Source organism: Melospiza georgiana, chromosome Z (assembly GCF_028018845.1).
Source record: "Melospiza georgiana isolate bMelGeo1 chromosome Z, bMelGeo1.pri, whole genome shotgun sequence".
NCBI lineage: Eukaryota > Metazoa > Chordata > Aves > Passeriformes > Passerellidae > Melospiza > Melospiza georgiana.
Window position 1 is genome coordinate 61,577,938 of NC_080465.1, and position 24,248 is coordinate 61,602,185.

Consider the following 24,248-nt stretch of genomic DNA (forward strand, 5'->3'; position numbering starts at 1 on the left):
GTCTGGTGCCTTTACTTGAACCATCAATGAAAATATTGAAGGATATTGAAGTCAGCTATGACAAAAGATTAAAGTAGCAGTAGTACTTATAAATTGACAAAGCACCATTCATTGTTTTAGCTGGGTTTTTTACAAAAAAAAAATTTTTTAAATTGTTAATACTATTAAATACATTCCATAGGATTAAATCAGAGTCAATGTTGTTAAACAAATGCAAGAATGCCGCACAGCATTGCCTGCTCCTGAAATAAAAGCATACACACATGACCTTTACATAATGTTGTGTATTTTGTTGAAAGTTACTATGTAGGAATCAGAAATCTGTATTCACTGTAATTTGATAGATTGACATTAAAATTATATAGTAAAAAAATAGTTTAAGGGTCCCTGACAAACTTACCTCATTCATCCTTCCACCTTGAGTTAAAAATCCAGATTTGTGTAACTTGGTCCTAAAGACAACAAGTGATTGAAATGCTACAGCTTCCCCAGGAAATCTCTTCTAGTGTTTCTTTATCCTCAGTGATAAAACAGCCTGAACTAATTCAGAAGAGATTTCTGGCCACCCATATAAAACATGAAATACTCTTAATGAAAAAGGGACTTTATATGATAGTATGCATTAACAAACATAAATGTTTCATGTTTCTAGGCACCATCTTCAGCATGAAATGCAGTTCTTCAAGAACTCTTTGCCGTAGAAACTAATTAGCGCTCTGAAATTTGAAATGCTTAAATGCAAGATTATTTGTATTCACATTTTTGTCCTCCAGTAGTCTTCGTGAAAGAAATTCTACTATTATCACCAGATGCCACAAAATAGGATTTATTGAACATGTTTCTGGTTCACAGAGCTAAACCATGCCTCTAATTAATGTAAAATAAATCATACTATTTGATATAAATGCTATTCAAATATTTAAATAGATTGATGATTTAAATATCATTAGGATGTATGAAAAAGAGGAAATAATTTCAAGGCATAATTTAGATAGCTTTTTAGAAGTATGAACTGCTGTAGATGGCACAAAGATAAAGGAATTGGTGAAATACTAAATATGAATATTTAAACTCTGCACCGTAAACTCATTTTCTGTAAAAAATTAATTCTATCACTGCAAATGAAATGTAACATCTGGCTGAATTATATTACATATGTGCTATACATATATGTATTATTTGTGTCTGCTGTTACTTGAGAATAAAACTATAGTAGTTTTAAGTAGAGAATTCAGTAGAGAATAAAACTATACCAGGAGGGAAACCCAAGGAATGGGAGAAGAGCTGAGAGGGGTCCTCCTCATTGGAGTCAGAGCTGTAAGTCTTTTTCTGAATGAAAGCTCAGGAGTGATTTGGAAGAGGAGTGAACAAATTGGGAACTTGCTCTGGATCCACTTCTAAGGAGCTTCTGAAACTCTGGGTCCCTGTTACATAGATAACATCAGAGCTTTGAATGGCATGGACAGAAGGTGAAGACAGTGAATCACTGTAGGGGATGAGCTGGTTTATGTCTCATGATACCACAGTCCCTTTCTAACCCAGAAGTATGTTTTCATGTTAGTAGAATGACAGGCATGGGAACAGCTGAAATTTTCAGGAAAATGCCACAGGTTGTTACGTGCATTGTGCTTTTTTTTTTGAGAAGTGGTTTCCTCCATGTTTTACTTAAGTATGAACTGACAGTTTTTCATTGTAGTAACTGGAAAAATCCTTTTGAGTCTTGATGGTTAGGAGCTTGAACTTTATTGATCAGTTTCAGTCAGACTGGTTGCAACCAGACCAGGCAGGGAAAGAAAAGTGCACTGCTGGGCACGGCAGGAATATCACTGTCAATTCTCAAGCGTCTTAGACACAGGCAGGGATTTCTTGTGTTGAGTTAGAATTAGTTCTCATGAAGCAGCATGGGAGCTGGGTTTTAACCTTCAGGGAGGAAGAAGTGCAGCAGTAGATAGAGGAGAAGAAGGTGATGGAGGCAACACTGTTTTCTTTTGAACCTACATGTGGTCTGGCATGAAACCAAGGAGCTGCTGTGGCTAATTGTATCGTAAGCTGACTTTGGCAGTTGAGGATGGAATCAAGTAAAATCAACTCCTGAAGATGGCTGAATTCGGGATCCTCTACATACATTTTCAATGCCTATTTTTAATTAGTCCATCTAAATACAAAAATAATCTAATATACAAAAATTATATAAGGTATAAAAAATATCAATGATATTCAACAGAATTGACATCCTTACTTTTAGGCTAAACATGTGATGTAGATTTTACAAAGATATTAAGTAGAGTTTTGCATTGAATAAACTTTTTTTTTTTTAAAGACTGTCAGGTATCATACAATGGGAAATTTGAAATTCATTCTCACAGATAGAATGGGTTTTTCTCCCTTTGCTGCTGATGCCTTAGAGAGATCACTTTCTGAGACTAAGTTATTAGAGCGACAGCAGAGAAGAGCACAGAAAATGCAGCTTGATCTGGCTTGCGTGGAAGGAAACTGCAATTTCCATTCAATTGCACTGAGACTGAATTAAAACTTTTTTACTACACACAACTGATTTTTCCAATGTAAAAATCAGTTGGAAATTCATTGAAATTGAAAGGCTATTAGTAGCCTTAAGATTTTCAACGACTTCTCTAACATTTCCTCACTCCTCATGCCTGTGAGGGAGTACTCTCCTAGAAAGGAAGAATGTGTACTTCCAAATTTCTTTGCATCCACCTGTGAAATGTCTGTTACGGATCAGTTCTGGACACAAGATAGCAGGCCAAATAGACCCAGGGAAGGTTCTGTCATCCCATGAGCTCTTGCTTGTAATTTAAGCTAGAAAAGAGAAGTCACATTAAATTTACCATCAAAGCCTTCCTGGATCCCTGTGGGAGGTGTGTCATATTGGCCTTACTTGTTCCGTAAGAGCAAACTTAAGGGCTGTGGGCAGATCCCTGTCACACAGAATCAGCATAGTTCCAGTTCACTCACTTTGAAAAAGGCAAAACAATACTGAGAAAAGCTGATTTAGCCAATAATTTAATCTTCATGTGATGTGGGATTATCCATCTCAAAGGTTTGGGGTTTTTTGTTTCGTTTACGGGTTTCGTGAGTGGGTTTTTTTTTTTTTTTTTTTTTTTTTTTTTTTTTTTTTTTTTTTTTTTTTTGGTGTGTGTGTGGGTTTTATTTTTTTCGGAGGTTTTTTTTTGGGTTTTTTTTTTGTTGGTTTTTTTTTTTTTTCCTCCTGCATTTCAGAGAAACTGCCACAGCAGAAATTAGGAAAATAACGGCCGTGTTGAGACGGTGTGGATGAAACAAGACCCTGGAGAGCGCGGCATAGGCGGTGGATTTGGCCGGACTCCAGGGGGTCTATGCGGGGGGCCACGTCGCTTCCCTTCTGCATTCCCGCCTTCTCCTGCGGCTTTGGAACAGCAAGACCGGGAAAAACCCCCAGTGCCTTGTTCGAGCCACAATCAACCATATCGGGAGCGAGGGGGGAAAAAATAACCATTGACGAAAATCCCTCATCTTTCTCTGAAGTGTGTTCCTTTTCTGCGGCACAGCAATGGGCAGTCCTTCGCTCTCACTTTCAGACACCCAGCTGGCAACACGGACACAATGGACATGACCCAGGCCAGGAGCGCAAGCCTTCCTCAAACCCGGGGGAGCCGCCCGCGCACCACTCCCACTTCCTCTCGTCCCCCCTGGCCCTGCCCGCGTCCTCCGCTCTCCTCCCCGCGCCAAGGCCCCACCCGCTCTGTCCGCATTGGCCACGCTTCGCCCGCCCCCACTCCCGCCCCGGCGAGGGCGGCAGTGGCCGCGCCTTCGACCGAGAGGCGCTGCAGCGGATCTGGGTGGGCCGGTGAGCCGCGAAGTGGTCCTCGGTTCGGCCCTGTTCTTCCAACGCCCGGGGACGCCGCGGACTCGTCTCCCCGGCCGAGGCGAGCTTGCAAGCCCAGCTGCCTGGCAAGGCGAAAGAGACAAACTAAACGCCAAAGAACCTCCAGCCTCTGCTTCTGCCTGGTTTTATTTTATCTCCTGTAATTATTTCGGAAAAAAATAACCAAAAAATACATCGCCGTGTTTTTAACAATTCGTGCCGCGTGTGCAGCTGTTTCCAGCACACCCCTGATAAACAAAGGAAAAGGGGGAGGGGGCCACGTTTCGCAGAAGACATGCGTTCTGTCAGGAAGAGGTGGACTGTGTGCACCATAAGTCTCCTCCTCATCTTCTATAAGACGAAGGAAATAACACGGACCGAGGAGCGCCAGGAGGCAGCTCTCGCCGGGTAACTGCGGGGCGCCGTGACGGGAGGGCGATCCGAGACGGCGGCTGGGCCGTGTGGGTTGTCAGGTGCTCCGGAGCTACTCAGGCTGTGACCCGCAGCTTGCGATACCAGCGCAGCTCGGCGCTCTCGCTGACGGACGCTGCCGGAGGGCCCGGATGCCGCTACGGGACGAGTGGCGAGTGGGGCTTGCTGCCGAGCCTCGGCGGCCGTGGGTGGGTGCGAGTGCACGGGAAAGGACAGGAGCTGCCCTGCTTCGAAATTGCCTCCCAGCCGCCGTAACGGGGCGCTCCTGGGAAGTTTCACCGATCCGCGGCTGCCCCGGGACGGCCCGAGGTGGCGGCGGCGGTCGCTGGAGCTTGTTGTGCCTCGGTTTCTTGCCTTTCGCAGCCAGGCGTGGTGGGATGCGGGTCTGCTTCCGTTTTTGGTGTTTGCCTGGAAGCTTTGCTTAACGTGGCTTTTTCTTAAGGATTCTTGCTCTGAGAAAAGTGTAGCTCTCTTAGCTCTCGAGCTTCCTCCACTGGAAAGTCTGGTCCCTCGCTGAGACCAATTGTTACATACTCTTTCCCTTTGCTGCCTGTGGTTGACTCAAAACGAAGCGCAAAGAGTTCCTTGCCATTTTTTTCTTTGCACCTCAGCTTTCTCTTTATGTATGTGAATTCATCCTGTATTCCTCATTTTTCTCCCATCTTGCAGCTGTTCTCTGGAGATGCTAGGTTTTCAGCCAAGTTGGTTTTTCCATGGTGATGTATAAGATTTTGGTTTCTCTGGAGCAATGCATGAATTTATTGGTCGTTCAATGTAATCGATAAAAGCTAAGTAGGAACTCACACTTTCTGTTTGTTAGTGCATGTCGACTGTGGGTCGAATTCTTTCACAGTAGATTTTTGTCCTCTTGTGTAAGCCCTTGCCTTAATTTAAGGAGGAGGCATAAGGGGGTTGTAAGTACCCGTACAGGCCTGGGGGAAGCTGAGGCAATTACAACCTACTTGGCCCCCGGAGTTAAAGACGAAGGACATCCCTCTTTCTCAGGCAGTCTTGTGAGGGAGGGGGACGCAGGCAGCTGAGCACGGCTGGGCAGCTGTCGCCCCGGCACATGCTGAGGGCAGGGACTGTCCGCACCTGTGTGTGCAATATTTGCTTCCTTTTTTATTCAAGATTTTTACAGCTTTCTGGTATTTCTTCCTCGTGTTCAGCCTGAGTGTAACCCGGTTTCTACCACAAACCTATCTTTATTCTTAGAAGATGATCAGAAGTTTAAAATTTCGGGTTACAGCTATGTGAAAACAGATGTGAAAATGAACGTATGAGGTAGAATTGTCATTGATACCCGTGTTTCTTAGTATGTGCTCCTTCCTCTCAGACTAGAAGGAACTGATGAAATTGTTCAGAAATCACTTTATATAAGTTTGCAATGAAAAATCTGCTTTCCGCTCACTGCACATTGTTTGACACAACTTAAAACCTTACTAAAATGAACTGTTGTTTTAATATTAAATGGAAGGAAACAAGTGTGTTTAGTTATAAATACACATGTTCCTAACAAACACTTTAAAATACAGCTATAATATACTTCTGACTAGTCATTGTGATATCTCTATTTCTTTATCAGGGAGACTTCTTGTGCTGTATGGTACTACTCACTTTCACTATGGAAATATTTTTTCTCTTCATAGCCCGTTGTCCCATTCATTACTGTATGAAGCAAAAAAAATAGCCTAAAAATGTATTGCTCATCACTGCTGCCTCTATTGATGTTACACTTTCCTTTCTCCTGAATTAGGGGTTTGAGATGTTGGGTTATTTTTGACTGGTCATGTGAGCAAGCAAAGTCAGTTTTCGATGGGTTATTTTACTTTCAGAAGTTATGGATGAACGAGGTGGCCCATTTTATGGTTATTAGTGGCAGCAGACAACTCAAAATGGACTGGCTATATACAATTCCAAGTTACATGAGAACTTCTAAACCAGCTGAGCACTTTCATAGGGAAGTGTGCTAGGACAATTACTGTGAAGTGCACCCTACTTCAAATAGACAGTAATGTTCCTTTCAAGGTTAAGCAGGTAATGAAACATGCATGCTATGCGCAGAGTAGTGTTGCTTAGACAGTGTCATCTTCTACTGAAATGGAATACACTTGAAGTCAGTTATTTTATTTGATGAACTATCTTAATGAGAAGAGAGTCTTGTTATATAGGTCTGATTGGTCACCAACGCAAGGTAATCCAAAGTGAAGGCTGACACTGTCAGTTGTAAGTTGCTGCTGCAGTATGGCAGTTCTTTCAAATATATCAGAGAGGATTTGCAATGATTCTAGAAGATACAAAATAATCCACATTTCTTTCATTTATTTACACAATGAAGAATTACCTGGAGAAAGTTTGGATTTTTATGTATTAGTTTGTTTAATATTGCTTGAAGTGAAAATTAATCTAATAAAGGGGAGAGGAGCATCTAAATGAGCCCAATTGTATTCATAGTAATAACTTTAACACAAAGTGCTTAGGATCTTCTTTCATAAGAACATAATTTAACATTGTTTCAGTGTACAATCTGTATAATTCACTGCAGTTGTAAATTGTGACTATGGAAATCAGCCACGTATTGAGTGCTATGGTTTAAGTGTTGACAGTGCATTTTGTTACTAAGTTTTGTCACTTGTTTCACTGTTCAAGTGTGTACTAAATAATATTTAATCTAGAATAAACTAGAGACATCTCTGAAGTATCCTTAGACTGAGAGCTTTACCTGGATGTAATTTGGTCATTTGCCTTTAGATGCATGCACTCAATGCATGTAGAAAATATATGCAGGAATATATATGTAATTAATATTATTACAACGATTTTGGAAAAGTTTTAGAGAATAAAAAATGTTAATATAGCAAAAGCTATTAATTGGATACTGGCTATTGGATTTAGGGACTTCTGCAGCATCTTCCCATGCATTCAGGTTCGCAGGATTTGGGTAATTTGCATACAGGTCATGAACCTAAAGTTGTAGGTTTTTGGTAGATGGCAGCCTTACCTCTGCACCAGTGTGATGTCTGGGCTGCAGGGTGTTGGCATGAGGGTGAGGGAGAAGGGGAGCTGCAAGTAATGCAGGATGGTTTTGGTGAGGAGTATGGTAATGGTTTGTTAGTTAATGGGGCTTTTCCAATGACAGCACGTTTTAGAAATTACTGCATATTACCAGTTTTGTTAATTTAGCTTAATTAATGTCCTATTATCCTTAATTAATTTTCTATTGCTTGTGTTTAGTCTGTTGTGTATTTTACTATGTATTATTGCTTTGTATACAGCCAGTAATGTTGCTGTGTTTCTTACTAAGGGCTCTGATACCATTGTCATCAAAGCTTACAGCCGCAGAAAAACAAGTGTCAGCAATTCTGGAAAGCTTTCAGACTCCCATCTTTACCGTTTTGTTCATTGAAGGGACTGGGTCAGATATTCTGTTTCCAAGTTATTGTTATTGGCAGTATTTCAGAGCATGCTTATTTAACAGAAAAACAGATTTCTATATATCATTGTCCTGTGCACACCTGAGTTACAAAACATTTTTTTGTGGTGGACTTTTGATGTATTTGTGGTGAACGGCCATGTTTAAACTCAACTGAACATTGCTCTGGCATCTAAAAGACTGTGGATGATACACTATAGATGATAATGGAAAGATGTGGAGCTAAAAATGAGTTTTAGTTGTAACACCTTAAATTGTGCTTGTAGTGTTTGGCTTCTTTGCCTCATTTATGTTATCCTGTTGGCTAATATCACTGCAGCTTGTTCTAGCTCACCAGGTGTTCAGTGGTCATCACTCAAAGCTTACTATATTTATTTCTTTTAAGGTTACCTTGCCAAAAAATTACAATCATATGACTGATGGACAGGATAAGACAATTGGAATGTTTTGGATGTGTGCAAGCAAAAGTTTCATGAAATGTTAGGAAAATTTTGTATTTTGTATGTCCTTAAGCTCCAGAATTCCATACTTAAAAATCTTTAGCGTTTTTAAGCAGAAGGCCAAAAATATCTGTTAAACCAGTATTGCAGATTATGAGCTGCGCAAAGGCTTACACAGGAATGTAATACTTGATTCTTAGTTTAGTACTAGAAATTTGGAACCTAGAAGTGCAGAATCTGCCTTACAATCATAATGAAGTTTTGTCCAGATTCACAATTTGGAGTTTATTGTAGTCTTGTTATGGCTATTCCATTACAAGTATAAACAAATTTAAGCTCCTAATTTGCGTATTCAACTATTACAGAAACTGTGTCATAGTTTTTTTCTGTTACAGTTTATTTTCTTTAGAAAGCTAAGAGATAGTTGCTTATTTTTTTGTGAATAAAAGGATATATTACTGGGGCTTGGGATGTAAATTACTTAAACTGGAGTTATCCTTGATGTAATTGTGTGCTTTCTATATTGCATTGCAGAGATGGTGTACTGAGTGTGAGTAGATCAATCATCAATAGCTCCGATAAGATAATTCTAAAGGGTGGCTCCTCAATTTTCCAACATGCTGCAGAAGGTTGGAAAATCAATTCTTCTTTGGTAATGGAAATAAGGTGAGTTTCCTAAATAAAAAAGCAATTCATTTCACCTTGCCTATGATTATTTTAATTTATTTTGCTTTATGATTCCTTTGGTCTATAAAACAGTAATTTGATTTACATTTGCAAGTGGGTGTTTTTAAAGTGTATCTATTTAGGTTTCAGTAGTGTATCTATTTAGGTTTTAGTGTTAAATGCAACTGTATGACATTAGGCTTCGAAGTAAAGTCATCCTTCATAAGAATTAATAAAATGTTTTCACCTGGCTGTGACTGTAAGACCTGTGTAATCAATCTCTATTATTCATGTCCATATTTAAGCTGGTTGTCTAGAACTCTTCCACAGTCAGTGGTGAGAAACTGGTGCTTTTAGGACATGATTTTCTCTTATCCTAAAGGTTTGATATAGAACAGGTGAAAGTATCTTAAGCATACCAGCTTTTCTCCCTTGAATACAGAGGGAGCTTAGGCAAACAGCTGGGGTGCAGGAGTCAGTAGCTGGGCCATCAAGTGTTGTGAGTCCACTTGTGGCTGTGGCTGGTCCACATCACAGGGTCAGACACTGACAATAGCTGTGTCTTAAGCCATTTCCTTTATTGATATGAGGCCAAAAAGAGCCTTAGGCTTATGCTGAGGGGGCAGCCCAGTAGCAGAGTTGAACTGTTTGATAGTTCTGATGTGTCTTTACAGTGGATCTCTGGACCTTGGGGCCTCAGAGAGTAGCAAGATGCCTCTGAATGTGTCGTGTTGTATCTTCCCCATCTTCATCAGGAAGATGGCCCATGAGAGAAGCACATGGAGCATGGATTGGCATTGTGGAGTTCTAGGAGTGCCACATGCTATGAAAAATGAGGGAAAGTAACTATTTTTAACAACAATTGCATAGTAGATTAGACTTGATTTCTGAATATTAAGATTTTAAATAGTAATGTGTTCCAATTAAAATGTAGTTGCTATTTCCCTTTCTACTTTTATTTTTTTTTTTCAAATTTTTTTAAATTAAAGGACGGTTTAGAAACCCCTAAATCATGCATTGTTTTCATGTATAAAAGCATGGCTTCTCTGAATGAGAAATATAAGAATTTTTTTAATGACTGCTGTTTTATGTCCCTAATTCTAAAACATGCAGAAGATAAAGGTAGCTCAGAAATGTATGTATCATAAGTTATGGGTCCAAAAGTTGGGAAAAAACAGTTTTTTCTACTTGTGAAGTATGCTGATTTGGAAATGATTGACTATAAGTAGAGAATTATTCTCAGTCATTTTACTGAAAATTTGAGTATCATATTTCAGAACCATTTAAAACCGATACGCTTTACTGCTCAAGCCAATCAATAAGCAAGAAAAGGTATTACAATAACCTTTTGGTTAAAATCAAGAGAGAAAATTAAGCTTGGGTTTTGCCAATTTTCCACCTGTTCCAAATGCAAAATATGTTATTCAGACAATGAAGTAAAACAGTGAATGCTTTAGTATGTTTTCATCCTGTTAATACATGTATATCATTTGATGTGTAATAATTTCAATCTACTAGGTTAATGAGATTCAAAATCTAATTTTTTTCTTAATCAAATCAAAATCTCCTTAATCAAATCAAAATCTCCTTAATCAAATCAAAATCTCTAATTTTTTCTTAATTGTTTCCAGAGAGGGAAATCTCTCTTATTTAATAAATCACTATTGTGTACTTAAGAACCACTTTTATATGTGGGGTTTTAAAATACCGTGCAGGGAAGGGGTCTTTTTTGTCTCATTAGTATATAGTGAAGAAAGCAGTGTATCTTGTACACTGGCTTAAGTACTAGAAGTAGAGGTTCCACTGTAATTCTTCCATTGTAAGAGTGTACCATAGAGGGCATAAAGCTGAGATTATTTAGAAGTCCACATTGCCAGTCTTGTTTTCAGAGGAAATGGCTACCTTAATGAACTCTGGGGCAGACAGAGTAGGTAGGTGTGAACCAGAAAATTATTTTAGATTAATGTGACTTAGGGTCAAAAGTTGACATGAACTCTATGAAAGGAGTCAGTGCTACCCACCAGGCATAATCTTTCCAGCAATCCTCTTTGCTGACATGTATAGCAAATTCAGTTATGGCTCTCAGTAGTGAAAAAGGGATATCAGGCATGCTTTTCACTGAGGAAGTTGTATGCAACCCCTTGTGATGTATTTCAGTCTGATGTTGACTAAATTATGTACATTCTCTCACTTTTTCAGGTGGTTTGCTATGCACCTTTCTTCCATGTTGCAGTAAGAAGCATTTTAGTTGTAGTTTTACACTTACACACCTTTCAGGACTAACTTTAAAAGTGTCTGGCAAAGTCGTACAGTATTCTTGTGGTTTAACTAACTGCTTTAGCCCTCCATAATATGTTGCACGCACTGTGTAGACTATGAAGATGATTCATTGTCTATAATTGCAGCTGTTAACATGATGAGTGGTTGGTGGTCTTGTGGTGTGATCATAGGAAGTAACAGTAAGAGATAAATAAAAAGCAAGTTAGTGCCTGTTGAGTAATGTATAAAATGTTATTAGTTCTAAGTAGTGGAGAAATAATTTGTGAAGCCATTCGTGTCCATCATAAAGATATTTCATAAAACTTAGAGTCATCCACGAATGACAGATGTTTTTGTGTCTTACTTTAGCTTGCCACTCACATTATCAGTTTTCAAATGTAGAAAGTATTTTTTTGCTTTGTTCAAGGACAAGTGGTCAGTGATGTGTCAAATCATGTTGATTGGCATCTAGAATATTGTACTTTGCTATTGCTTTCTTGACTTTGTGGTCATCGTCTCTCACCGTTTATTTTTGCTCAAGTTAGTGATGTGTCTGTCAGCCTCAAAGGCCTTAGGAATTCTTGGCAAAGCCAAGCTCAGATAGGAGTCAGTGAGTGGTAAATCTTCTTCATCAGCACCCCATGGAAGGATGGAAAGCTTTCAGTGGGTTTCTGGTGCTCTAGAACTTTACAGCCAGAAAAGGCATTCTGTGGAGTGTAGCAGCCTTCTTGGGAAGGCAGAAGCCTTTTGGAGATACTAAGCAGGCTTAAGAAGAAAGTGCTAGACTTTCTGTGATTGAGGTGAAAATTATGGGTATTACTAATTAGTATTACTATTTACTTGGGGCTGTGTGAAATGTTCTGCCTTTCCAGTGATTGATTTAGTAGGAGACTGGTTTTTGCAACTGATGTTACTTTCTCATTGCTGGCAACTTCTTTGAAGAAGAATTGATCATTCCTGTGACAAAGGGATGAAAGGGAAGAAGACTGCTTTCTTAGCTCCCTTTTCTATCTGTGTTATTTCAGTCATGAAGAGGAGTCCAACATCTGCTAAGGTTTTATGTCTTATGTCCTTTCTACTCTCTGTAGCAATGTGAAAGTTTTCCTCATGCTTATAGAAATAAGGAGACTTCATTTGTAATGAAGGCTATAGTTTCAGAAAGTAGGTATGTGTCTGCAATGGTACAAACCTCTTTGAGAAGGCCTTCCACACAGGACTGATGACAGCACATCTATGACCTGTGTGAAATGAACTACAATTTCCTGTCTGTGACTTTTTTCTACTTACTTTTAAGTAAATATGGTAGTTTATGCTGAAAGGAGCAAAATAAGGTTATGAATTGCAGGAAGGCAAATTTTTAAATAACTACATTGGGAATGTATTTATCTCTACAATGTAACAGGGACTATTTCCTGTCAGAAAAGTGTGAGAATTTGTAAGATGTCAGCAGCATCTAAAAAAAAAAAGCATCTTCCTCCTTCAAAAGGTTCCAATTATTATCAATTTTTGTCTTACAAGTTAGTGTGAAACAGCTCTGATAAGTCCCTGAAGTGCTAGCAGTAAATACAGAGCCAGCAAAGGAGCACTACAATTGCTAAGTAGTAAATGCAACTCAGCAATGGAGCACTACAATTGCTCGGAAGCTTTTGGAGCAATGTTCTAAAGCCATTTGCACTGTTTCTTTCTGATTGTTTTTGTGTCAAAGACATAGAATCCAGGGTTCTCTGGTCTGGTTTAGTCATATTAATCCTCAGGAGATTTTTGCTTGCCAATCTATCTTACTCTACCTTGCTTATCTTCTTCAAAAGCTGGTATATGGACGACCTTCCTTTTGCATGCCCACTCTCTTGTATTAAAGTGTTTCTGTTTGTGTGACCTCCATCAGCTGGGAACTCCTTGAAGCCCTTCCAGGGTTATTTGCAGCTAGGTATGTTTTTAACAAATCCAAATTAGTGGTTGAACTAGATGATCTTTCAAGTCCTCTTCCAACACAAACTATCCTATGATTCTAAAGACTGCTTTTCTTGAAGAGCTTTTCTTGAAACCCTTTTAGACTCAAGTAAAACCTAGCACAGGTGCTGTGGTCCTCACTGCTTCCTCAAGAAACTAGCAGGACCTGGAACTCTAGTCATGTAAAAGAGCAAGCTGTGACCTTCTGTAACCATAGAGTTTGTTCTTTCATATTGTTTTTAATTAAAATAATTTAGCTGGCAAAAAAATCATGTTTTATCTAGGTTGCAATCCCTGGTGATTGTAAAGGCTGAGGGCTACCTTCTACTTTCCAGCTGCGGAGTGCAAAGCAGAGTTAGGACTTGATAGATTGAAAAGTGGGGTTGTTTATGAAGGCCTGTCAGAGACAGTCTGCAGGAAATCAAGAGGAGGGATTAGAAATCTACAGCATAAAAGTTTTAAAAAAAATGTTGAGTGTTTTTTTATTCCCAGGTAAATGAAGGATATTGCTAAGAATAAGGTATAGGCCTAAGCAAGACATAAGGAACAAGAGCAGCCTAAGCTTCTGTGGAAAAGATCTAAGGAATACTATGCTTCCAGTAAGGCCAGGGAAGCACTGACAGAGGTGCCTGGGGAGGTTGCCAAGTCCCCACCACATGGGACTATTAGGAACATATTAGATAAACATGGGCTTGGGGACGTGTAGGTAAAGGCATATCTTCAGTGGGCACAGAGAGGATCAAGTCCATCTCTGTTCCATAATGTGATTGCTGGTGAAACTTCCTGGGCACTTAGGATGCACTCTAGAGGCTTCTCCTCACACCTGGAGGGGTCTACTCAAGTCCAGCCGCAATGAATTATGGCACTGCCTTCCTCTACAAAAGTGACTTTCCCCAGAAAAAGCATTGACAGTCATATTTCAGTTTTTTTAAGAATGTCTAAAAATATACATGGTTTTGTAATCTTCAAATCGTCTAGTGGTCTATTTTCTTTTGTTCATTCACACAGTTCTGAGGCAGGTGAAGAACAGTTTGAGATTGTATAATAGTTTTGTGGTACAAAAGACCACAGTACAAAATGAAACTAGAAAAATGTGTGATGAGAAAAATGCCATCATGCTGCCCCAGAGCAGTACATAGTCTTAACATTTGGGAAGCAGTTCAGAGACATTACTGTTGCATGAACTCATCAGACAACCTGGAGTTTCTGTTCGTACTTAAATGTTATTGAGACCTGTTTCTGCTTATCAAAGAAGAACCGTAGGTCAGTCACAGATTATGACATTGTTTTTTTTTGAGTCGTGTAAACATGTTCCAAGCAGCTGCTTTGCTGTAATTAAGGGTGAGTCACATCAGTGTCACCTGACCACAAAATGGCTCAGGTCACACCCTGACACAGTTTTATTTGTCATAAAAAAACTTGAAAACCACCTTAAATGAAACTGTTTACACAGTTTAGCTTAAGGCTGCAGAACATTGTTTCTTCAAGGTTTGCTAAAAGCACTGCTCTTTTTTCCCTTACAGTTGAGCTTACTTTTGAATTTAATATGCAGCTTGAAGTAGATTAGTGCTTACTTGTGAAAATCGGAAGTACTGTTTTTGCCATGGTATCAGTGAGTCAGTAGCACAGAGGAACTTAAAACAATAGCATGGACTCTGCATTATTTATCATATTACTGTCAGTATCAGAAGATACCTGGATACAGTCAGATGAATCAAGAAAAAATATTTTAATGTTAACATGATTTAATGTTAACATAATGACAGCCTCAGATAAGAAAATATTTTTGAATATGTGAGAAGATACTAAGATTAGACATTTCTGACTATCTCAGCATTTTATTGAAAAATAAATTCTGTAGACATTTTGGAAATTTTGGCCGTGTTAAGTGAGTGGTTGATTATCTGATTCTAATTCAGGTCTACATGAAAATCTTTGGAGGACTTTTATAAGCATATAGATAAATGAGTTTTGAATGTAAGCAACCAAATGAATAATGGAAGCCAATGTGCTTTTACTTTTTTGACACTGTTTGCATAACTTCACTGCCTTCCTCTTTCAAAAATAATACAGAAGATACTGCGTTCATGTACAAATGTTGGTTTTTTTTGCTAGCATGGGCAGTTTAAGGCCAATTTTTTATAGATGACAGGAACTAAAGCAAATCTTCTGATCATGTGACTTATTGTAGTTGGAAATCTAGTTCTTGTGAATTGCAGTTAATTTTTTGAGGTTTTGACATTCATCAGTGGTTATCCCTTCTCACATCAAAGTTGACGTGAAATGAGTTTCTTGATAGCTTGGCCGATGATGTTTGTAGGTTTTGATGGATTCATATTATCTTTTACAGCTGCAGCTGTAGTAGACCTCTTCCTATGTGATGAATAATTGCAGTAATTTTTAATACTTCTAGATTAGGCAATTCTTTCTTTCCTTTTCTTTTTTGTTTTGTATCAGTTGATCTATCTGTTGCAGAGCGCCCACAAAGTTAAGCTATCAAACCCAAGGAGATTTAAAGTCCATTCAATTTAAAGGCCAAATTGGAGTCTTCATCTTCCTTTTTACAGAAATAACTTGCCTGGCCTTAGCAAAGGCTAAACTAAGGATTTTAAGATTGTTTATCCTGCTTTTATGAGTCCCTCATATGCCTCAGCATAAGTTGCCTTTACTGTGAGGCTGCTTGCTTCATGTGTGACAGCTGTAACAGATAGCCCAACATATTCCAGATATTCTTTCCTTTTTTTTTTTTTTTGGCCAAGTTTAGGAAATGAGAGGAATTACTTAAAAATCCTTTATATTATGTTTCACTTTTCCTATGGCTTTTAAGATCTGAATCCATGCAAGATTCAGACATACTCTTCTTTCTTGAGCCAGCAACACAAGAGCTGGCTAGTGAGTATGGGTGTTTCTGTTGTTCATCTCTTTTAATTTGTGGGGGATTGTTTCACATTTATGGCTGTGACTAAGTGTTACAACTGCTAGCATAACATTTCTAGTTATCTTTTCCTGATTGGTTGTGCTCTATGGAAGTTTTTCTTTAGAAGCTTAATATGTAAAAAACATTCTTTTAGTTAACAAAATATCCATTTTTTTTAAATTCCACCTTACCTACTGACAACAGTGAAAAATACTGTTTTTGTTTTTCTTATCTTCATAGATGCAGAGGTTTCTAGTAGATTTGTTATGTACTAAAAACCGTGGCCTGGCTCAGCACTCCCTGTCTGTTCCATAAGAGGGTTGTACTTGGTTCAGATGTGATTTTTCTTCACAAACATACCTGCTTCACAGGTGGACACAAGCTTGTAAAGCTTCGCTCATGTCTTAGTTTGAAAAGACAGGTGTCTGTTAAGGAAGGCAGGAGCTTCTCTTGAAACACAAAATGTAAACCCCCTCCCTCTGAATTATTATAATTTTGAAATTAAGGAGCTCTTAGGCAAAGATATGGGAATAGGAATAACAGTTCTTTATTAGGAAAAATAAAAATAAAGATGCAGTAATAAAAAATAGCACTGACAGAGTCAGAATACAACTTGACACCCTGGGGGTCAGGGTGGTGGTAGCAGTCTGATTAAATGGTGGCTGCAGTCCTCCCAAGTGACAGGTGTATTTCTGTTGAAACAATGACTCTGTAGAAAGTGTGTAGGTTTTCTCTGAAGGTACAGTGGTGTTGTAGATGGGTCTGGTCTTTTTCTGGGAATCTAGTAGGAAAAGGCTGATCTGGGATTCTAGTGGGAAAAAGCTGCCTGTGGTGTTCTAAATAGCAGATTATATCCAGATAGGAATGCTTGGCTCCTCCCCCTGGGTGGAACATCTCACAGTGGGATGATGTAATTTTATCAGTCATGCTGTGAGACTCAATGGCCCATTAACAGAAGATATCTCCCCAGAGGGAGGATTGGTTGTGGAAGAGATAAAGAAAACCATCCCACCTGGTTTTAACAGATAGCAATTGAAAACACATCTCTGGCCACATCTTGCATTTGCAACCTAAGGCAGCTGATTTATAATCCTGAGCCATCAGTGGCTCCTCCATCTCTGGCCTAGGGATTTTTTCAGCTTTTTATGTCAAGGGCGTACTGAAGACTGCTCTACTCTGCTAGTTAAACGTCAGTCATTGCGTACATTAGTCATAACACTGCAGTCATTATGTATCTATTTTGAATCTATGTATTGAACATGTGGCAATTTTTGGACCCTTGTTTCTACCGTTCTGTTGAGGGCAGAATGGAAGCTTTGGACAGAGATTATTAGATAATCCCTCCCACTGAGTTACGAGGTATAGAACTTGTTTTCTAAATCCCTTGCATGTTAAACCCCTTCTCAGAGAGGAGTCAAGGTGTGATTTTAAATTTGTTTTTATGAAAACAAACTGCCACAGTTCTTTTTAAAAATGTCTTAATTCCAAAATTTTGTGAAGATAGTCAAACACAGTATGCCTTCAAATTTTCAGTTATCTTTCCTTCGTCTCTCTGTGTCTTTGTGCATAGAAGTCATTAAGCACTCGTTCTGTGGTATTTGTGTGTTACATTGTAACCACAGTGTTAACTCCATCCTAAAAGCTTTGCTCTAACTCAATCCTAGAGCATGGGAAATTACCCTGGCAGGACTGACACTGTTTGCCCTCTGCTTTATGATGTATGGTTTGTGCAGTCTATACTGCTGCTAGATAAAATTCCATTTGAGCAGGGAGTGTTGGGTTTTGTCTCTACGTTTTTCTGTCAATGCAGGAAGAATATTCTCCAGTTCTTGGATGCCGAAAGAGATGTCTCAGTGGTCAAAAGCAGCTTCAAGCCTGGAGATGTAATTCATTATGTACTGGATAGACGTCGCACTCTAAATATTTCTCAGGATTTGCACAGCCTTCTCCCTGAAGTTTCCCCAATGAAAAATCGCCGATTTAAAACCTGTGCAGTTGTTGGGAATTCTGGCGTCCTTCTGAAGAGTGGTTGTGGGAAAGAGATTGACAGCCATGACTTTGTAATAAGGTAAGTTTTTATCTGCTGTTGAAGATGCAGAGTACTATGTTTCTTGCAGATAATCTGGGAGAAATGTTTTAATCTGACATACATATTACAGGCATTAGCTAAATTAATCTGAAACATTATCCACCAACATGTGATTCCCCAAATTTAAATTCATGCTTGTATTATTGATAAGAAGATTATTGTGAAAATAAAACAAGGGAGACAGGTTTGCATTACTTAATTTTGCTTTTTGCTGTGCTTATTCCAGACAAAATGATTCTTACAGAGATCTTGGTTGAAGAAATGCAAAATGGTTTCTTTTTAAGAATACTCTTTTTTAGCTTTTGGTCAGCATAGATGGCCTTCTGTAAATTACTACATTACTTTTGTGTAGCATGTCGTAAAATTTCAGTGTATTATATTGACGTTAAACGAGGATGCCCCTGAGGTAGTGGGAAGTCACCCTAATATATTCCTTCACATTGGTTTAAGAATCTATTCTTGCAGTTTGGGGGAAAATGATATGTTTCTCTTTATATTTGTTCTTCACACACATAGAGTAGAGGGCCTTTGGATTTCATGTATCATGTCAAAGCTGGCCTCATTTGACATCTTGGCATTATGTAGAAAATGCTGAGCAAGAGATGGGTACTTCTGCTTTTGAAGCAGAAGTTTCAATTGATTTGGTTTGAGAAGGATGAAAGGACAGAAAAAAAAAAGAGGAAGACTGTGACAGAAAGCAATATAGAAATATTAGTCATTACAAGTTATTTGCTTTTTCCTTTTTTCACCTTTAAGAGTGATGAGGACAATAAATGGTAAAAGGACATGGAAAAGAAAAATAATGGTTTTGCAGTACATAAATAAAAGAATATACATGAGTTTTATATTGCATTTGAAAGTTATTTTAACAAGTTGCAACTGAAGTTATAACACACTTTTCTTTCATTTTCCTTGTTAGTCATACTTGTACCACTAGTTATTGAAATTAGCATCCTTACTTACTGCAGAGGAAATCTAAAATTAATTGCCACAGTTTTAAACTGCATGTAGCCTATGGCATGCTTTTGTATTTTCTCTGAGATTAAATGTGATTCATTTAACAGGATGTCCTGGTTTTGGACAAATTTAGGAGGAAGTGCTCTGAAAGGAAATGTTCTGTATCCTTTATACTGAAGAGTAGGTTTTAGCAACTTTTTTTCACGAGTTCCTACAGGTTTGAAAGTATTTTTCTTGGAGAAAGTGAAAAATTGTTTATTTAACAAGCAAGTTGTTTACAGGTATGAAAAGAACGAATAATGTTAAATAATAAAACTTTTTGCTGCTTTGAAGAGATTCAGAATTTTTTCTGTAGTGTGGTTCAGTCTTTTACGGAGTCTGGAGCTGGTCTCTGGACCACCATGCAATGTGGGGGGGACCCTGGACAATGTTTTGGTTTTTGGATTGGAGAAAAGCTGCATAGTTCTAGAAGACAAAGCTACTGTTCAGGAAAATCTTCTGCTTCAATTAACAAATGAAAAGCTAACTTTAAAAGCAAAGAAACTACTCCATCTGTTTTTTCTAGAGAGAACAAGCCACGAGTTGGGAAAAACTAAGAGTCTTATCTCTGTGTTTTAAAACACAGGTGGCAAAAAAATGTTATCACTTCTCTTTCCTCTTTCTCTCTCTCTGGGTTTAGCTTAAAGCTATAGGACGCATTTTTGGGCACAAAGCAGGTGAACAAATCACGCCAGGACACAAGACTACAGAAAAAAATAGATGCTAAATTTTCTAGATTAAAATTTTCATAGGGAAGGCAAGGTACATACTTCATTTTAAATCATGTGCTGAATTTCTTTGCAGTCATCCCCATGCTCTTTTGCACATTTTAACTAGCCATGAAGCTGGGTGATGATATCTGATAGGAGGTTTTAAGTAGTTCAATTACATGGAGGAAAGATAATATTCTAGAGACTTGGTGGAGCTTAATAAAATCAGTAGGAAGTTACTGTTGCTAATCAGGAGTTTAGACTGGCGAGAGAGATGCGCATGTTCTGTAAAGATGATGAGGAAATGGAACAGGTTGCCCAGGGAAACTCTGCATGTCCCATTCCTGGGAGTGTTCAGGGCCATTTTATATGGGGCTCTGAGCAACCTGGTCTAGTGAAAGTTCTCCCTGACCATAGTGGAGGATTTAGAACTAGATAATCTTTAAGGCCCCCTTTCAACCTAAACCATTCTATGATTCCATGAAACATCTCTTATATGGCGTATGACAACTAAGTGGTCTGTATAACAACTAGTGAGTCTGACAATATTCTGATTAATAATCTCTAATGTTTTGAGAATAATGTGCTTGGCCCTCCTGCCTATAGGGAGTTTAATGCAGTGGTTTTTTTTTTCTAATTTACAAATGAAATTTAAAATATTTTAGAATTTACATATTATAATTTAAACTGTATGATATTTATTTATTTACATCTCAATGCATGTATAGTTATATAGCATCTGTTTAAATAGCAAGGAATTTCTTTGTAACTGAAGTTAAAGTAAAAAACAAATCAGTCATCAGAGTTAGTTTCCTACATTCCTCATCTTCCCTTTAGAAAAATTGTACATCACTTGATATGTAATCACATGGTGTAATTATGAAATTCTGGAGTGCTTCAGAAACCCTTACCAGTATTGCTGTTGGGATTCTGGTATTAAAATGTACCATGACAATCTGTTAATCTTTTTACTTTTATCTGATCTCTCTAGAAGTAAAATGTCCTCACTTATGTGTTGCCTGATGGTATACTTGAAAGGAGTTTCTGAATGGATCCAAATGTATAGTCTGGTGAAGGACAGTTTTGTAGAATCTTCTGATACTAAGCATTATGTCTATGTGCTGTGACAAGTGTGTCATACTGTTCTGGTTAAATGTATTCCATTGATTTTGATTGTATTTTATTGGGGGGGGAAGGGGAAGGAGGGTGAAATCTGAAGGAAAAATTTTGTCTCTGAGAGTTGTTTCTTAGAGGAGCAGTTCTTAGGTTAGAGTTAACACCAACATTACCATTAATTTAATGATCAAACTGAGAGTGAAAGTCTGTGACAATGAAGAGGACACAACAGATATCCAAAAATATTTGCACTATTGATTAACTCAAGATCCTATACATGGAGTGAAAGTGTTAATAATAATGGACAAACATGCAGAAATTTCACTAGTTTAGTGAAGTCATGCCTATTTTGACAGTCGAAAATATGGTCTGTCTAATTAAAATGGGAAGAGAGGACACTCTGTTTGTAAAAGAATCCCAAACTGTGATAACTGTGAACTGTTTTCTGATTCCCATATACCTTTCCTTTTTATCTCTCATGTTTTTATACTCCATAAGGAGCTATTGATCTGTGTGTCCCTGCTACTCTCTTTTGAGCTGAGCTGAGTGCTGAGCTTCAGTGTCTTGCATTTTGATCTATAACCAGACACAGTCTGAAGCACTCCAAAATATCTGATTACCTGAATAAGTACATCTTGTTCCCATATTTATGCACTTTCTCATGCTGAAATTACCAGCCCAGGGGTGAGTTAACTGTTGCATCTTACAGAGCAGATGAACTTCTTATAATAAGTGCTATATTTTGAAATGCAGTGGTTATGTAGGAGTTTCTGAGAAATGCAGCTGTATTTTGGGCCAGTGGAAAATAACAATGCCAAGCATTGCCAAGTAGTAACTTGGAATTATTTCTGGAAACCAGTATGTACCAAACAGTTCAGCTTTGGGTTCAGAATTTGAACAATATCAGAAATCAGAGTAAGTAGTTATATATAGATTTTTTTTTTATAATTTAATTGGACGTTAGTGATGAGACCTACACAAAAGCAGAGGCCAAGTTCAGTTTTGAAATAATTTGGTTAAAACCAACCAGTCAAACAAACCCTATTAAATATATTGTGTTTTTTTTTCTTTTGGTAACCCCACTTCTAGAAAAGTCCCTTTCATTTCAGTTGGACAGTATGGAGAAGAGGCCTGTTGAGTGAAACTTTTTCAGTAGGTTAGCGCTGCTTTGACAAGGAACAGCCATGAGAAGATATTAGTTCCTTCTTTCTTTGGATTGCCTGGTTTATATGTTACAACTCTGCTTTTCTCACCATGGTTTTTCCTGGTGGCTCTGCCAGCATTTAGGAACAAAGTGGATGTTTTTGCCATCACTAGTGATAAAATTTTGCTGGGCAAATGCAGCTCTATTTTTCCAGAATAATTTGAGTTTTGTTTTTTAACTTTACCATCCATGTGATTAGTGAAGTTGACATGAAAAAGCTTGTAGTCCATTTTTTTTTCCTTTTGAGAGGAAAGAATACATCCTTTAACAGATGTCTTGGTTTGCCCTGTACATAGGTGAGGATAATCTGATTAGACTTTTTCCCTAGTGTATTGATTTTTGTGGGCAATAGGTGAATATTTCTGTGATATGCAGAAGCAAGCATCGTATATGGTATAAGCAGAAGACAGCAGATATGGTCTGGCAGAAGAAAAGGACAGATCTAATCATAGTGAGGAGGTGTGGTATCTTATTTCAGGAGAACAATTTAAATTAATAATAAGAAATTAGTAGTAGCTTCATTAATGTGTGTTGTTCTTTCAAACCCTAGGAAAAAAGCATAAATTTGTCAGAATAAAGGTATTAAGAATATTAATTTGCCTATATCCTGGAACTTGGTTTTTGTAATTCATATCAGCTTTTATCTTCAATTTTTTTTTTTTACACCTTGCTTGGACCATGGCCATCATTCCAAGTAGAGCTTGGACCCAGCAGATCTGTTGAAAGCAAAGTTGCCAATTTAACACATATATTTTAAAGCATGAGTCTTCCTCTAAAAATAACATCTGAATACATCATGACTAGATCATTAGAACTTTTTCAGAACTCAAATGTGGCAGCTCTATTTTTGCCTTCTGTTTCTTCCTTAAACTTGTCACACTACATTGAAAAAATAAATTAAAGCAGAGGAAAGCCATCATCTTCCAATGTTGTCGCTCAGGGATTTGAGTGTTTTAGAAAAGGGGAGCTCTGTTGGAGTTGTTCCAGTCAGCCAGGTGTGAGTGGTCTCAGGAGAGCCTTGGAGAGGGCTTGACTCATGTAGCCACATTTTAGGATTATTGTGTTTTTTTTTTTTAAAGAAGTTAGTCCTTAAGTAGGTGATTTAGGAGGATATTTAAGGACAGAAGTCTAGAATGCTCAAGAAATACCAGTAGAAAGTGACTTCTCTACATCTATATACAAATGATCATGGGTTCTAAAGAGGCTGCTTGAATAATTACATATCCTATAAGCATCCAAATGTAGAGGCAGATAGGATTAGTCTGAATCTTCCTTGAATCTTCTTGTAACTATTCTGAGAAAAAAGGATGCTATTATTTTTAAATCACCTACTCCTATTGTTGATAATACATAGCCTTTAATTTATTGGTTTTCTAAACTGTTGGAAACTCAGGAGCACTGTGCTGGTTTCCCCCCCCCCCCCTACTGATTGTTTTTTAAGAGGTGAAAAGGTTCAGAAGAGTCTTAATCTAAATATCTGGCTTTTTAGCTGTTCTCCATTTTGGAAAGTTCAAACTGCTGCTACTTTCTATATTCTATTTTAACAGCCCCAAAGTGCTTATCGAAAACAATGAAAATCATAGTTTTTTTCTGAATTTATTGCAAGGGTAATAATTTTTAACCCTTTCTGTCCTGATAATGTTGTAATTTTTTTTTAATTTTTTGTATCAGAGTTATATCAATTATGTGGATCTTCATAATTGCCCTACAGAATATGCTCTTTGTAGATAGTAATGTGTAATGGCATTTTCACATAAAAAGGCTAAGGCACAGGTGTTCAGGATACTGCTAAGTTCCATTTCATAGTTTTTCATGCAGTAAAATATAATTTTTAATATTTCAGTGGTGTAGTTTTTGTAGTTTTTTTTTAAATCTTTTTTTATATATGCAAAAAACTTTTAGTGATAGAAATTTATTGCTTTACTTTCTTGTCAAAGGAATAGTATTGGGAAGAACAGCAAATCTAATCCATGTGTAATTTTGCAGCAGGACACACAATAAAGATGTAAATAATGTTTTGCAGCTCTTTCTAAAATGCCATTTAGACTTCTTCTGACACTCCACTTTCTGTGTCAGTTGATAACTTGGATTTCAGTCACTGATGTTCAGGGAGATGCTTGGAAGAATGAATTTGTTGATTAGCAGCTGAAGTTCTAATCTGGGCAGCAGGA

General features: G+C 37.9%; 1 protein-coding gene across 2 annotated transcripts in view; it reads left to right on the top strand.

Annotated features, from left to right (window-relative positions):
• The first annotated feature begins 3,820 nt into the window (after positions 1-3,820).
• The window catches only part of ST8SIA4 (ST8 alpha-N-acetyl-neuraminide alpha-2,8-sialyltransferase 4), a 53,052-nt gene continuing 32,624 nt past the window's right edge, over positions 3,821-24,248 (top strand). Inside the window, exons 1-4 of one of the 2 annotated variants that reach the window (XM_058043570.1) lie at positions 3,821-4,273; positions 8,705-8,836; positions 11,036-11,068; positions 17,773-18,030. In XM_058043570.1, coding sequence (XP_057899553.1) covers positions 4,161-4,273; positions 8,705-8,836; positions 11,036-11,068; positions 17,773-18,030 — 536 coding nt within the window. In that variant the 5' untranslated portion in view covers positions 3,821-4,160. The remainder of the gene's footprint in view (positions 4,274-8,704; positions 8,837-11,035; positions 11,069-17,772; positions 18,031-24,248) is intronic. The other variant, XM_058043571.1, reaches the window with a different exon arrangement.